Here is a 16,836-nt window from a genome sequence, read left to right as displayed (position 1 = left end):
CCTGAGAGAGTGCCTGGGTGGAATTTGACTCCATGACATCAACATCACTAATCAGAAAACAAACCCACTTTTCAAAGTCTCCATGTGACTGCCATTCAGAGCACAGCTGAAGACAGTAATAGGGCAAGAGGCATCTCCATCCATTTTCTCTCAAGCCTGCAGCTTTTGCGGGGGGGGGGCGGCGGAATGCCAAAAAAACCTCCACACAACTTCGTAACAACAGTACACATTTCCTCATAAGGATCAGGTAACGGCCTTGCAGCAAGCAAGTAGCATAGCACAGCTGTCCTAGGACGCCCCAGAAAAGAAAGGGCCCTACAGCAAGGACCATTAGCAGAGAGCAACAAATAATTTTTGCATACGTCTTTCATAATATATGTGCAGAAATTATATCTATATATACACATACATCTACCTAATTGAAGTCTGAAAAAGCCATTTACATCAGAAGGTGATCTCTGGTCCTGACATAGCTGCGTCAGAAGAACTTGCAATAAATACGCTTTACTCATGCTATGAAGTACTGAGAAAAAAAAATATTTTAATGATGCATCTTGACACATCTTCCTCCTGTGCAATGGCTGAGGTACATGTGACAGTGGGGATTTGTTGTTTTTTCAATAAAGATTCAAAATATAAACATACTGCTTATTCATGCATTAACTTACAAGATTATTTTCCTACCATAGGAAACAGGATGTGCATCTACAGCCATGCTTATGTGTTCGTAAGGACTTAAAAGTAAGACCTAGATCAGCAGTCATATGTTCCCAGAGTCTGGATCTTAGAGCTAATCCCACAGCTTCCCTCCACAGCACCCATCTACCTCATGGCATATTACAACACAGAGCACACCTCCACACCACATGCTTTTTTAAACTTTAGTCCCTGATGAATTCATTCCCAATGAAGATTTTTTTAACAAAGTGAAAAAACTCTAATGAATAATGTTAAGCAATAACACCAAACAGAAGCCTACAACCAGTTCACTGTGTTCAGCCAAAACTAGTTGTTGACCAAATCTGATCCTTCACACTCAGGGAAGTGATTTTTATTCCAAGAAACATATTTTTTCCCCCAGTTCTTCTGACAAGATTAACTATATTTTGCTTCAGCAATAAAAGCTTAAAAAAAAATCCTCATTTAACTACAAGCCACTTGGAGTAGTCTTCCCAATTGTTGATCAGGCACTTCAGATCTTCTGTGACCCTGAGGAGGGGACAACATTCCTTTCAACCTCACTACAGTGGTTTTGTGATTGCACTAGCAGGCCTTTTCGACCAGCAGCAATCCAGGCAGAGCCGGCTGGTTTGGTGCAATCTGGAAATCTGTTGTAACGACAGAACAAAAAGCACAAGGAAGAGCCTGCCGGCTGTATAAAGCTCCAGTCCCTGCAGAAGTTCACCCACCTCAGCAATCAGCATGACCAGCCAGTCTCAGGGAATCCAGCAGCTTTTGCAGGCAGAAAAACGTGCCAAGGACAAACTGGAGGAAGCAAAAAAAAGTAAGTAGCTGGACTGCTTTTATTGTAGCTTTCAACTGTAAGGTCTTCAGAATTACAGTGGCTCACAGAAAACCAACATTATTCCATCTGTATACATCACAGCTGTGCTGCTCCTGTTCTTTCTTCTCACTTGCATTACTGCTGTGCCTTGACTGCAACCAGGCATTTAACCAAACCTGAACATTCAGTTTGCTTAAAATTCTGTGTGCACGCACACATGCCTTATTACATTAAACAAGGTTTTCTTTGTTATATTCATCCTGTCAGCTACATTTATTCTTGCTTTATCTCAATGCCAATAATGTCATTACAGCCTTCCTTAGCTATTTAAACTAGAAGCCTACACACCAATGGCTGCCAGCTCTGGAGGACCAGGGTCCAAACTCTCTATTTCTCTTTATAGGTCTTGTATAAATTTTTCAGTGCTCCTGTTTACTTACAAAATCTAGTAACTTGCTTTCTAATCTCAGCTGGGCTTCAAAAAAGTTATATGAAAATAAAGGGAGAATTCAGCACAATGACAGTAATCAAAGTCATGGTATAATCACAAGCACTGTCAGTACTGTAGTAGGTCATTCATACAAGTCTTATTACATAGCACAAGTAATCACCAAGTGATTAATGTTCAATTTAAAATAAATGTCATTTACTGAATGCCTAAATGCCCAGCGTAAAGCATGTGTAGATATCCAATAATAATAATAATTTCAAGTATTTTTATTCTAGTCCTATATAAGCAAAAATTAATAATAACAAATATAGAAATGAAGGCATCTACTAGAATAATTTAAATCAAAGAAATAATTCTCCTGGTAGAGTCCTTCCTTTATCATTTTCTGCATTCATCTCCCAGTGATTTAATGCAAAATATGGTGACCTTATTCTCCTGAATGTAGGTACCAACTACATATGAGGCACTGACCTACATTAGCACTGAAACATTAATACTGTTTCATGGAGTTACCTTGATTCAGAAACCAGCAGCAGGAAACAATGTAGTCCAGCAGGACTCAAATGCATGAAAACAGTGTCATGTGGAGCAAGAGGCTGATAAAGGAATGTATTTTGTTTTCCAGAGAGATATAGGAGCTAAACAAAAATTGTTTGTGTAGTTTCTATATTCCTTCTACACAAAAATCAGCATTACTGTGTGTTCATTAATTATTAGCGTGACTTGTTAATTCATACAGCAGGAGACATAAAATAAGTAGAAAGCAAGTATCGCTTCCCTGAGGACCTGGCTGCTGCCTGTGCCCCACAGCCTTGCAGGAGCAACAGAGGAGGAGGAGGGGGGGGGGGGAAGGAAGAAGAAGAAAAAAAAAAAATCTCCCACCTTCATAAAAGAGAAGGCTCACAAAAAGATGGTGTCTGAGGGTTGCTGGTCCCAGCAAAAAAGCAAGGAATAATTAAGTGATTAAACCTTTATATAGCCAAACGAGGTGCTCTGAGTGGGATGGTTCTTCCCTTCTCAGGTAGGGCAGAGGAACCACACTGTTCCCCAAAGCGAGAATGTGTGTAACCTGGAAAGGCACAGCCCCCAGCGAGGAAGTGTGAACACAGGCTGCAGAATCAGGCCTTAAGCTATGACAGCTTGATGTTGATTACCCTTTAATTTGGGGGTTGGGTTTCTTTTTTTGCTTTGTTTTCATTTCATTTGGGTTTGGTTTTAAAACCAGAAAAATCATCTTTGCTTTTTCAAATACAGCCAGTTAAAAAGAGGTTTTGTAAATTAAGAAACTCCAAAAATGAAAAGTGTCATTATAACACAAAAGTAATGACTGAAGATGAACGTCTTGCAAAATCCAGACATAGCTACAGGTGTATTTAACTGTACTCTGCAAATAACACTCCCCTGTCATCGACTCAGCCTTAAACAGAGTGCTTGTGATAAGCACTGGGCTTCTTACAAGTAAACTATCTTCCAGACCCCTCTGAGTCAGAAACTTGAATTAAACCACTGCCTATGCTTACTTCAATACTAGTACACTGGTAGAAGTTATTTAGCAGCTACAGAAAAACATCCATGAAGAATTTGGTGATCAGTAAAAATACTCAATAAAAATATTTCATCAGTGATTTTCTTCTCTCTTTGAGGGCTAAACATTTTTTTGCCTTTATAAAAATTAAGGAAAATAAAAATTTCTCATACACTAAAATCGAGGGGGGGAGGAGGGGCAGGAGCAGAGAAGACAGAGCCAGACTCTTTTCAATGGCACCCACTGAAAGGGCAAGAGGCAACAGCACAAATTTAAGCATAAGAAAACAGCTCTATATCTGTGAGGGATGTCAAACCCAGGAACAGGCTGCCCAGAAAGACTGTGGAGTCTCCATCCTCAGAGATGTTAGAAACCCACTGGATATGGCCCCAGTCAAGCTGCCTTTGCCAAACCAGCTGTGCACAAGGGGTTGGAGCAGATCCCAGATCCCGGAGGCTCCTTCCAGCCCCGGTAGCTCTGTGTGATCCCATGAAAAACCTCAAGAATTTCTAAGAGATTTTATTCCTAGGTAGACCAGATCAAGGGCAAAAAGTTTAACTTACTAATGAAGTGGCAAATTCATCTACAGCCTAAAGACTTTGGTGGATCTTTTTGTTCGTGTTAAATACTGCCAGCAGTTTTTACGAGGGTGCAAATAGCAAAGCTCTTGTGAATTTTAGAGCTCATGAATCACACAAGCAAGGTCAGGTTTCTGATTTGGGTTTTCCTAAGGACTACTCCACCCTGGACTTTGTGCTAAAGGAAGCATTACAGCCAATCTAACAGAACAGTTATTCAGTAATCATTACAGAACAATCATTGGACAAAGACATAACCCCCCATGGCAGGGGGGTTAGAACTAGATGGTCTTTAAGGTCTCTTCCAACCCAAACCATTCTATGATTATTATATGCAGCATTACAAGAGGCTTGCAGCAAAGCTACAAAATAAAATAAAATTTCTGTTGCCCTTAGTATTTTTCGTAGCAATGTCACTATGCCACCTTAGATGCTTAACTATACCAGCATAACTTAAATACAGTGGGACAAGGACAAAAGGGTTTCTTCTAGTGCTGAATCTAGTTATGCCAAGTCAGAATTACTTCAACAGTCTCTTCCCCCCAGAGTGATTCTGCAGTTAGATCAGCATAAAGGATTGCATAGTCTGAGCATAAAAATTAAGATAAAACGAAATACATGAAATGCAACCAATATATCCAGTTCAATCGGTTTGCCAGACACACAATCTGGCAAACAAGGCAAGGACATGCTGCTTCACCCCAGAAAACGCCAGCCCAGATCCACCTGGTACCAGCTCAGATCGGCAGCTTCTGCTCAGGGCCTGGCGCTCTGCGGGCCTGGGCTGCCAGTGAAAGCAATCAACCTGCCCAGCAAGTACAAACGCAGTCCCGTCCCTGCTAACCTGCACCTATGACCTCCTTTGTTACCTCAAACAGACACTGCACGAGGGAGTCCCACTACTCTACACTTCAACATGAGAAGAACGAATGGTAGAATGTTCATGGGACACAACCAGGAGAAGTAATTTTCAAGGAAGTGCCAATAGCAAAACTACCCCTATGCAAACCCTTCGGTGTTTACAGTTGATACTCATAATCAGATCAAAATACAGCATGAACACACATAATATTGTATATAAACAGATAACAGGCCTAAGTTTTGCTGACATATGTGCAGCTGTTTGTAATGCAAAATCCACTTTGGATAACTGAAAAATTAAGATAATAAATGAAATTACAGTTATAGACACGAAACAAAGCAAAAATATAGTGCTAAAGCTCTGCTGTACATTGGCTGATATCATTTATATCTGAAAATTATTAATAGTTTGTTGGTAAATGCACACATATGCAAGGCTGAAACTATTAAATTGATTAAACAGAAACCAATAACAATCTGCAAAACTTTGGCCTTTTACCCACAGCACTGCTTTATCTATCAGTTTTGCTTGAAGCATAATTTGGATCCCCGAAATAACTGAGCATTGTCAGAGCCAAGACATCAATTCCTGAAAATCCTTCTGGGTAAAACAAGGGAAACAAATGTGTCATGGACACTGGGTTTAGCAAAATTTGTTTTCCTATAGATTTTTATATCTTGGCTTGAATTTCTAGTGCCTAATAAAATGAAAACTCAGCTGAAAGATTTTGGGAAGTCAGATTAAAAAAAAATCTTAATCAAAATAAGATATTGTAAACAAAATTATATACATGGCATTCTGTTGGATAATACCCAGGACATATTTTATCTACCGAAAAAGCTATATATACTGATCAGCTGCTTCTATTCTATTTTATTAAAAGTGCAAAATAGTTTTCACAAAATGAGCATCCCTAAATGCCATTTTGCAGACAGTTTAATGCTCTTGAAGACAACTGAAATGGTCCTATTTAAAGAAAATATTAATAATTTTTGGCAACTCCTTCCTATGACATGATTTCTATGAAGAAATTCAGCTAGAAGCCTCGATGATGTGTTTGAAAACAGAAAGCAAATTTTAGCATGGCAGTTTTGGGAAAGTAAGATACCATCGTGTTTAATCAAATTAGAATGCAACATTTTTGTTTCCTACATTTTCTTGCAAGATCTAAAAAACCCCAACAGCCTAAAAAATCTCACCAGTTCTTCTGGATCTAACCAGAGCTAGGTAGGTATTTCATTAGCATCACAGAATTACCTAGACAGAAGAATACAGCCTTTCCCCATACTAATTATGCCTCCCCATGTTAGGTAAGAAAATCTAATACAGGGCTAATACAGACACAAAGTTAGTTAAGATTTCACCAATTTAACATGATGCCTAGAAATGTATAGGCTGCCAGCTACAGTAATCATGGACAACAGTGGTCAAGGAAACCAGGCATAGCACAGCTGCGTTGCTGCTCCCCATCTTCAAGGACGGGAAGGAGGGACAAAGGAGCAGCAGCAAACCTGGACCACGTTGCATGCCCTTTGGGGCAAAAGCCTCTTCAAACTTGGAGCTTTCTGTACCTCACTTTTATGATCCTAGAGGAAATGTCACAGGGACAGGTTGGTTTGCCCATCACCCTGTATTTCTTGCCCTTTTTTTGCATAATCTTGGCTGAATTTCAATGCTTTTCCACCCTGCAGTGTGTAAGGTTTGATTTCAGCTCGGCCGTGCTCTGCAGAGAATCAGTGAGACTTTGAAAAGGCAATCCTGTATTGCACAACTAAGGTAGCAGACAAGTGGTTAATAACAGACTGACTAATTAATTTTGGTTTTTCTCTAGTGAAACAGCAGGTTAAGCTCTAGTTTCTGCTTAACTTAATCAGGTGCAGCATATGCACTACCACATATGTTGGCAGTTGCCGATTCTGTCCACAACGTTGTTGAACTAGCAGTAATTTACTTACAGCTTTTCCACTTAATTAAATAGGAAGCAGCAGGTTCCTGCTGTGCCAATCCTAAAGGCATCATGGAAAAATGAAATGGCAGTCACCCTACAGTGACACCCTATGTATTGTGCTTACTCCAGTGCACTGTCAAGAGCTGACATGTACATATATATATATACACGTTTTTGGTTCACTAGCTACATTGTCAGAGGCAAATGAACTGTTGTTTTACAGTAAATCTCTTTCCATTTTGTGCATTTTAAATGGATTTATCTATCTGGTAGCCAAATATGCAACATATTTACTACAGATGGCCCCCCAGATGGAATTCAAAATTAAAATCCCACTGATTTTGAAGTAATTTAATTTGCTATAGAGATCCAGTTCCTCAGCTGGTGAAACTGGCAGAGCTTCACCGTAGTCACTCCTCCCGATTTCCAGCTCCAGAGAATCACCCCCAGCTCTGCTCCTAGAGGAAAAAAAAACTCTATAAAAAGCTGATCAGCTCCAAATCTGGAGAGGAGAATAAGGGAAACTTCAAAATACAGGCCTAAACCTTGTTCCAAATTTTGTTGTCCAGACCAATGTCAGGATCTTACATAAATCTGTAAACTGGTCCCAAGACTTCATACGGTGAGTGGCAGAAGTTGAGAGAATCAGCCCTTATCAAACACACACAAACTCTAGGAAAAGTACATGCTAGGTTTTAAAGTGACTCGCTGCCCCTTTATGTACATACGCACAGTGTCTCGCTGGCGTAAGGACTCAGAAATATGATTAACTACACAAGAGAGCACTGCACTGACGAACTGAGAGGCAGTGAAGCTATCTGGTTCCTCACCAGTCTGCTCCTTCCTGCGAGAAAAGCCTTTATACAACCACACACCCCAGGTCCCACAATAAGCACACCCACAAAATCAAACAGTCCAGGGATCAAGACTTCAAAAGGAAGCCTACACACTTCAGGCCCCTCTCTGCTTCTACTCAGCCATCTGCAGATAATGACTTCAGAAGGAACTGTCAAATGGGCAGATACTATACTGCTGGATCAGGCATTTTACCCAGGCTTTTGTTCAATCTCAGATGTATCAAAATCAACAGTCTTCCTCCCAGGATTCAGCTTCCTCATGGTGCCACGCTCAGTGGAAGCAGATTGCTATATGTCACACCCGATAAGGCTTCAGAAGCCCAGCACAGGCGTAATCAATTCAACGTAGCAGCCTGGAGAAAATAAATCAGAAATACTAATGCTCGCCTTTCTAGCCCAGTTGGAGAATGCTCCTTAGGACTTCAGGAAAAGTAGTTTTCAACTGTTGTGCTTGAACTGAAAGATTTAAAAACCAAAAAAATATCATAGAATGGTTTGGGTGGGAAGGGACCTTAAAGATCATCTAGTTCCAACCCCTCTGCTGTGGGCAGGGACACCTCCCACTAGACCAGGCTCAAAGCCCCATCCAACCTGGCCCTGAACACTTCCAGGGATGGGGGACCCACTACTCTGGGCAACCTATTCCAGTGTCTCACCATCCTCATAGTGAATAATTTCTTCCTAATATCTTATCTAAATCTCCCCTCTTGCAGTTTAAAGCCATTCCCCCTTGTCCTATCACTACACACCCTTGCAAAAAGTCCCTCTGCAGCTTTCTCGCAGGCCCCCTTTAAGTACTGGAAGGCTGCTACAAGGTCTTCCCAGAGCCTTCTCCAGACTGAACAACCCAAAATCTCTCAGTCTGCCTCTGCAGCAGAGGTGCTCCAGCACTCTGACCATCTTTGTGGCTCTCCTCTGGACACACTCCAACAGGTCCGTATCTCTATTATGTTGGGAGCCCCAGAGCTGGATGCAGTACTCCAGGTGGGGTCTCACAAGAACAGAATAGAGGGGAAGAATCACCTCCCTTGACCTACTGGCCATACTTCTTTGATGCAGCCCAGGGTTTGCTTGGCTTTCTGGGCTGCAAGCATACACTTGTGGGTCATGTTGAGCTTCTTGTTCACCAGCATCCCCAAGTGTTTCTCCTCAGGGCTGCTTTCAATCCATTGTCTGCCCAGCCTGTATTCATGCTTAGGATTGCCCTGACCCATGTGCAGGACCTTGCACTTGACCTTGCTGAACTTCATGAGGTTCACACAGGCCCGTCTGTCAAGGTCCCTCTGGATGGCATCCCTTTCCTCCAGCATGCCAACCACACCACATAGTTTCATGTCATCGGAAAACTCGCTGAGGGTGCACTCAATTCCACCATCCTTGCTACCAACAAAAATGTTAAATAGTGCCATCGCAATACTGACCCCTGAGGAACACCACTCGACACTCGTCTTCACTTGGACACCAAGCTATCGACCACACCTCTTTGAGTGCAACCATCCAGCCCATTACTTATCCACTGAGTGGTATACCCATCAAATCCATGTTTTTCCGGTTTAGAGACAAGGATGTTATGCAGGACAGTGTCGAATGCTTTGCAGAAGTCTAGGTAGATGATGTCTGTCACTCTTCCATTATCCACCAACACCATTGTAGAAGGCCACCACATTTGTCAGGCATGATTTTCCCTTAGTGAAGCCATGTTGGCTGTCACCAATCACCTCCTTATTTTCCATGTGCCTTAGGATAGTTTCCAGGAAGATCTGCTCCATGATCTTGCCAGGCACCAAGGTGAGACTGACCAGCCTGTAGTTCCCCAGAACCTCCTTTTTTCCCTTTTTAAAAATGGGGGTTATATTTCCCTTTTTCCAGTCTGTGGGTACTTCCTGGACTGCCACGACTTCTGAAATACGATGAATAGTGGCTTAGCCACTCCACACACCAGTTCCCTCTGGACCTACAGATGCATCTCATCAGGTCCCATGGACCTGTGCACCTTCAGATTCCTTTGATGTTCATGAACCTGATCTCTTACAGCAGGTGGTTCTTCATTCTCCCAGTCCCTGCCTTTGCCTTCTGTAACTTGCACAGTGTGGCTAGAGTACTTACTGGTGAAGACCAAGGCAAAAAATTCATTGGGTACCTCAGCCTTCTCCATATCCTCGGTAACCAGGTCTCCCACTTCCTTCCAGAGAAGGCCCACATCTTCTTTCTACCACTAACATACCTGTAGAAGCTTTTCTTGTTGCCCCTGATGTCCCTGGACAGATCTAATTCTATCACGGCTTTAGCTTTCCTAATCTGATCCCTGGCTGCTCAGACAATTTCTCTGTGTTCCCCCAGGCTCCCTGTTCTGGCTTCCACCTTCTGCAGGTTTCCTTCCTGTGTTCGAGTTTGTCCAGGAGCTCCTTGTTCATCCATGCAGGCCTCCAGGCACTTTTGCCTGTCTTCCTCTTTGTTGGGATGCATCAATCCTGAGCTTGGGGGAGGTGAGCCTCAAATGTTAACCGCCTTTCTTGGGCCTTTCTTCCTTTCAGGTCTTTATCCCATGGTACTCTACCAAGCAGACCCCTGAAGAGGCCAGAGTCTGCTCTCCTGAAGTCCAGGGTAGTGAGCTTGCTGTGCACCCTGATCGCTGCCCCAAGGATCTTGAACTCCACCATTTCATGGTCACTGCAGCCAAGGCTGCCCTTGAGCTTTGCATTCCCCACCAGCCCCTCCTTGCTGTTGAGCACAAGGTCCAGCACAGCACTTCTCACTGGCTCCTCTATCACTTGGAGAAGGAAGTTATCATCAACACATTCCAGGAACCTCCTGGATTGCTTAGCTTATGCCCTTACAAAAGTATTCATATTGTTCAATAATGTTAAGTACGTGGTTATGATAAGTAAATAAATAGATGTTTCGCACATCAGATCAAGACACCTTTTTCAGTTGCCTAGTCTCCATTCTCTTGTTCTTGTGATATCCTAATTTAAGCAACTAAGCAATAGCTTTTCTCCCATTAAGAAAAGGGAGTATTATCTCCTCCAACTCCTAAAATTCTAGCTGTACAGCAGGAAAGAGACCCCAAAAAATCAGCATCAACCCAGGTGTCTCAAATATATCAACTTTCAATGCAAGAGGTCTACAGCCCCATCAGTTAGAAAAAGATTTTTACCTCATACCTCACCAACTAGCATAGCAGTGTCCTGCGGAGATCCATGCAGCTCTACCGACTTGATACAAAACAAGTAGACTGAGATACATCGCCATGGGGTGGTTATGACACGTTCAACACCTGCTTCATGTAAAAATTTAAGCATCACCTTCTCATCAAACCTTTTACTCCATCCCTACTAGACCCAGGAACTACCTTATGCCCAGTCCTGCAATGACACAGATGGGCTTGATTTAACAAACCCTCAGCATTTTACTTGAGACAAAAGTAACGATTCATAGTGAACACAATTATGTAAACAAACTTTTTCAGGAGAAAGGCTCTGGTTTCCACTACAGTCTAAAATGCCACCTTACATATCACCCTCCTGTTTAAAAAGAAAAGAAAAATAAATGTTTTCTATATTTTCTATGCATTACTAGAGAATACCAGTGACCTCCTTTTTCTCTTAATCACTCACCTCTGCATTTAGCAAATGTTGAGGGGGGTGGGGGAGTGGGGGGTGTGAGAAAAGGACAAAGCCTGAAGTTGCAACTCAGTTTGGTAGTGGTTAAGACTTATTTTGTAGTACTTTGGAAATATGCCAGGTCTAAGCAGAATCCAGTTGGTGTGGGATGAAGGGATGCTGGCAACCCATCAGTACAGCAAATCTTACAGAATAACGTCTTTTCCCATCAGTGACAACTAAAATCTGTTATCTGGCTGCTACTATTGCTGAAAAAGGAAAGATAGTTATTTATTTAAACACTAAGCTGTAATTAAAAAAAATGGCATTTGTGTTATGAGATAATGTGTAGTTGCAAAGACTTCTGTTAGCAAACCAACAAGCTTTTCATTTGATGTGTGCTTTCACACAGGGAGCTGGTCTCAGAAGGTAGATACTTGTGTGACTGGCTTTCAATCCAAAAGTACCCTACATAAATCATGTCAGCTCTTCTGACCGTTCTTGTGCAAACCGAGAGGCTGTTGACTTTTCTCAAAGCTTTGTCTGTTTTATTATGCCACATGAAATACTTCTGATTGTGGCAAGGCTGAGAGATTCCTTGCCACAACAGATTCTCAGTAACCAATTAATAGCATGCTAAACTTTGAAAATCTTCACTAAGTGGTATTAAGAATTGATTGTGCACAAGTAATCCTTTAGATATAAACCATTGACCAAGTCTGAGACTATGTCTGGATGCAGCCGCACCTAATCTCCCCTCTGAGAAGGAGTTCAGGGCACAAAGGGTCCTTTCTGAACCTCAGCACTCAACAGGAGGGTCTCCCTGACAGATGTGTCTGACCCTGTCCTCTGTGCAGTAAATAATCCCATGTACCTTGCCATCAAATCTTATTAAACAATGGTCATATTTACTATCAAGCTTTGTTAAATTGCTGTTTCATACCAATAAACATATTGCTGCTTCTCTCTTATGAGTGGAGTCCGTCACTCCATCTGTGAATCTGACGTAGAGAGATTCATCTTTTGGGATACAGTGACGAGTGTGAAGTAAATCCCTGTGTCTTCCCCCATCAGGAAAGGGGAAAAGGCTGAAGCAGGCCAAAGAAGAAGCCATAGCCGAGATAGACCACTACCGGTTACAGAGAGAGAAGGAATTTCGGAACAAGCAAACAAATGTAAGTAAGAAACACTCTTTTATAATGTCAGTCTGCTCAATGGTAAAACAAATTGCTTCAAACAGTGTCACCTGGAGACTTCTGCAAACAAACACGATCATACCAATTAAACACAGAACTATCACCTATGATGTGTGTATGTTTCATTTTGACTTCTTCACAAGTTTTGAATGCATTTGTAGAAGGTATTGTGGACTTTCAGCACCAAAATTGTCCAGCTTCTGTACTTGGTTCATGCTTGTCCTTTGAAGATGTATCTCCCTTAAGGCAAAATACCTTTGGGTCCTCTTTCTTTAACTCCAGACAGACCTCACTCCTGTCTTGAAACTGGAGGTTTCAGTAAGATGGATGTTTCCGTAAAAGCAAAGATTTAAAATCTTTCTTTCTGTTTCTGTCCCATCTTAGCTGACTTTTTTGACTGCACATAAGACTACATCTTTGATGAACTGAAATCACCAAAACTTTGGAGTTTTTCACTACATTTTCATAGTAAAAGCGGCCTGGCTGATATTTTCGTATCTGAATTAAAGTGCATTTTATACACTTATGTCATCTTGCAGTTCTCTTTACTATATTCATGAAGGTTCATAAACAGTTCTCTTTTTACTTGGTGATCTTCCTCTTACACTCTTGTTCTTGTTTTTTTCCCTTGCTTGTTTTGTGCAAAGGCAAGGAAACTACATGTGCAAAAGCCATTACCAAAAAAGCCAAAGAGGTCAAATAAAAACTGCTTTACAAACCTGTCATTTCAGTCACACTTCACATGAAACATTTCCCAGCAGAGATCAAGCCTTAGGAACAGATATACACCCAAAGTCTCTTAACATACACTGCCAGCCCCCAGACACACTGTCACACAGCCAGGCCAGGTGTAATTGTCTCACATGCACAATTTCAGACATTTACTAAAATAAAGCAAAAAACACCTCTAAAATTTGTTCATCTTTTCATTCAAGCCAGACTTCTGGTTGTAGATCTTAAATAGCAGAAGAGAAAAGATGTTGCTTTTGTGTGAACTCAATTTTTTTGTCACAAACAAAATTAAAGCTGAATGGAAATGCCACTCTTTGCCAACTGAACATTTCACACAAGCACGACAGAGCACATATTGCTCCTCGAATGGCAGCATGTTGTACAAGGTCATTGCAGTCCTCCTTCACATTCTCTGACCCCATTATGCGGAGTATTTATCTACCCAGAGAAATGCCATCTTTACTAACCTGTGCCTGGAAGGCAGGCAGGAGTTCCAGCTAAACCAGTGCAGAGGGAAGCCTGATGCCCAGTTCAGTTTATTGGCTCAGGTATTTGGACAGAAGTATTTTTAATTCTTTGTCACAGTCTCATTTAATGTGATTCCTCCTCTTTGTGTTGCTGTATGCAAACTGGGATAAATTTTCTCATACTATGAGATGTTCCATATCAGTTCAGAATGAGCAACAGCAGCAATAGAAAATAACAATTAATTTGAGGTTAGAGTGACAATATGCAAGATTATTTTTTTTCAGACTATACAAAATTTAAGCACAGATCTCAAACCAATTTTGTTGCTGCTTATGGTGTTTATATGCAGGGTCTGAGATCACTGAACTGTGGAGATACACAGCCTAGTTCCGAATTTTGTGGCTTCCAAGTCAATGTAACTTTTTAGCAACTTTGGAATGACCCTAGCATAAAACCAGTATGGGAAAATACGGGACAGATCTTCAAAGTCAGCAGAAGCCACAGACTAAGCAGAGCATTGTCTTCATTCCGACAATAAAAAGGTCTTCAAATTCAGAAGCAGAAAAAGGGGGAGGGGGGGACACACACAGACTACACAGAAGAGTAAGAATCAAGTATCTCAAGTTACACTATTAGCATGAACTGAGAAAGCAGGTTCCCAGTCTGCAGAGGCTCTTCTTAAAATTATGATACTTTTCTTGAGGTTTTTCAAAAGTATTTAGTAGCTGGATAATATGCAACCATCTGGGATCTCTAGAAATGTATTTTCCCCAGTGGAAAAAAACAGCTTCATAAATCTGGTCTAAGCTGTACAATCTTTCCCACATCCACATGAGACCCTTACAACTTGTCTAAAAGCTACAATAAAATGCCAGCTAAAAATAGTTACCACAGAAAACTATAATCTTTTCCCAATATTTACAATGACATCTACATCCTGTATTTCTTCCAAATAGAAAAGTGTTTTACATCTGGATTATGGAAAAACTTCCTACTATGTTGCCAGGTACTGATAAACAGAATTGCAAAGGTGATTTCTGCAAAAGGTCTTAAATCAGTTGCTTTTCCTTCTTTTAAGAACTCAGTTGGGCTGAAATCTCATGGAAAATAAAGCAAACGACTGCCTCCTTGTTTCTGGTCATGTCTAGGTATCCCATTAACATCACAGGTTCATTTCAGCTGCTAGTCTACCCCAGATAACCATGGCAGGAACAAGAAGAGTATGTTACTTATTCCTTTCTTACTCTGTCAGCATGCAGAAATGTCTTCTGCTCTCCCCCATGGAATTTTTTAGCTGGAAACCAATTTCTCTGCTGGTATCTGAAGGACTTTTCCATAAGGGAAGAATTCACGGGATGTTGGGGCAGTGGGGGAGGAGGGAGCAAAGTCACAGGATTTGGAACGCATGCATCTGTTTATAACATAACCTTGCTAAAATGCTCAGCGAGTCCAGAGTTAATTAAATTCTAAGCGAATGTCCTGATATTAAGTGTGCCAGAAGCTGTCTGGTATTTCGCCAGATAAGAAAATGTAACATTAAAAGACCTTGTCTGAGGCCTATTGAGGGTTATACATCACTAACTGCTGAAGACATTTCAAGTACTCTGAAACTGTAATTATGCATTGTCAGGAAGCCTTTCCCATGTTTTGCTCCTTAGCCACGCTCACATTCATTCTCAGTGAGGCCAAACGAAGCACACTGGTGATAGAACTTAGTTGACTAGTCATTAAAATAGAAAACAAATTAAAATGAGCGATATAAAAGACAAAATGTGCACAATGTAGTTCCCACAGTGAGCTGGGAAACTTTCATTACATGGGGAGGTTCCCATTGCTAATGAGCAGATGCAAGAGTTCCCTTTAATCCTGTTTTCACATGTACAGTTCAACCTAGATCATATCCTTAATATTAGGATGAAGTGGCATGTTTGCATTACGTTTATGCTAGATGATGAAGAAAAGCACAGTAAACATAGTCATACGTAACCCTTTATTTTGCTCAGAGGACTTCTGCTTTTCAGGTAATGGGCTCCCAAGGTAACCTCTCCACTAAAATAGAAGAGCAAACAACAGAAACCATCCGAAACCTCTCTAGCAGCTACCACAAGAACATGGAGAGCATGATGAAAAAGCTTTTGAGCACAATATGTGACATCAGCCCTGAAGTTCACCCAAACTTCAGACACGCGGTTTAAGATCCATTGATGTGCTGAGGAAGGATGTTTGTAAGAAGTAGCCCTTTAATGATAAGCATAAATATTTCCTCATTTATTGTTTCTGTATGTGTGAGAAGAACACTAAAGCGAAAATCACAGAGTTCCACACAGGCTTTTGATGTGACAAGAATTATACAGGATTTCACAAGCATTTGTTGAAATACTGTTTCCTGTTGGTAGCAAAGCCCCTGTCATTCAGATGAGGGCAAGCCAGCAACAGCAGAATAAATGATTATTTGACACCAGCAGCTTTTCAGTGGGAATCTTGACTCCTTTTCTCTTATAAAATGTTCTGTACTAAGATGTGGTGTTGCATAAAGTCTGTTTACCCCAATCTTCATTGTACTTCAAGGCACGTGAAACAAGAGTATCACAAAAACTTAAATTATTTCTGTTTTTCTTGTGACACATGGAGCGGTCAGGTCATGGAACATATAGGAACTCCGTAGCTTTTGGTCAAAAACAATAGGTCAACATATTTTTGATTCTTTTATGCTAATTTAAAGCAAAATATAGCTGACGTGTACAGAATTACATTCAAAAGCCAACTCAAAGTATTGTCCTGTTGTTTAACCACACCACAAACTTTGTATAGCTTTGTTACGTCTGAAAAGCAAGAACAGGAGTAACCATTATCTACAAAACTGCTTTGGTTCAAGGCATGGACTAACATGTCCATCGTTATCTACACAGTTACACTGAAAGCACAGGAATCCATGGGCTCAAACTCTACACCAGTTAAGCCAAATGGTACCTTAACCCACAGGTTGTTCACAGAAATCATGTCAGTTAGAGCTCACTTTGTTTACCCTGAGTGACCTTGAGTAATACTTCCCTCTGAAACGGCACAGATTTCCCTTAGAATAAATTCTACTGAAGTCTGGAAAATAGAATATG

The 16,836-nt window shown here is 41.1% G+C and overlaps 1 protein-coding gene and 1 long non-coding RNA gene across 2 annotated transcripts in view; one reads left to right on the top strand and one right to left on the bottom strand.

Annotated features, from left to right (window-relative positions):
• LOC119155592 overlaps nucleotides 1-16,836 on the bottom strand; it is a 33,449-nt gene that overhangs the window by 4,110 nt on the left and 12,503 nt on the right. The gene's annotated exons all lie outside the window — the stretch shown is intronic.
• ATP6V1G3 (ATPase H+ transporting V1 subunit G3) lies at nucleotides 1,174-15,953 on the top strand. The gene is made up of 3 exons (XM_037404421.1): nucleotides 1,174-1,504; nucleotides 12,402-12,502; nucleotides 15,745-15,953. Exons 1-3 carry the CDS (start codon nucleotides 1,423-1,425, stop codon nucleotides 15,916-15,918), a joined length of 357 nt encoding a protein of 118 aa, XP_037260318.1. The 5' UTR covers nucleotides 1,174-1,422; the 3' UTR covers nucleotides 15,919-15,953.

Source organism: Falco rusticolus, chromosome 11, assembly GCF_015220075.1.
Source record: "Falco rusticolus isolate bFalRus1 chromosome 11, bFalRus1.pri, whole genome shotgun sequence".
NCBI lineage: Eukaryota > Metazoa > Chordata > Aves > Falconiformes > Falconidae > Falco > Falco rusticolus.
Note: the sequence above shows the minus strand (reverse complement) of the source record. Positions and strands in the feature narration are given on the sequence as shown.

What these genes read in the sequence shown, in the direction of transcription:
- ATP6V1G3 (XM_037404421.1), top strand. Translation starts at nt 1,423, where the DNA reads ATGACCAGCCAGTCTCAGGGAATCCAGCAGCTTTTGCAGGCAGAAAAA. An exon ending in ACTGGAGGAAGCAAAAAAAA is followed by an intron (nt 1,505 to 12,401) that starts GTAAGTAGCTGG and finishes TTCCCCCATCAG; the next exon opens with GAAAGGGGAAAAGGCTGAAG. An exon ending in TTCGGAACAAGCAAACAAAT is followed by an intron (nt 12,503 to 15,744) that starts GTAAGTAAGAAA and finishes TCTGCTTTTCAG; the next exon opens with GTAATGGGCTCCCAAGGTAA.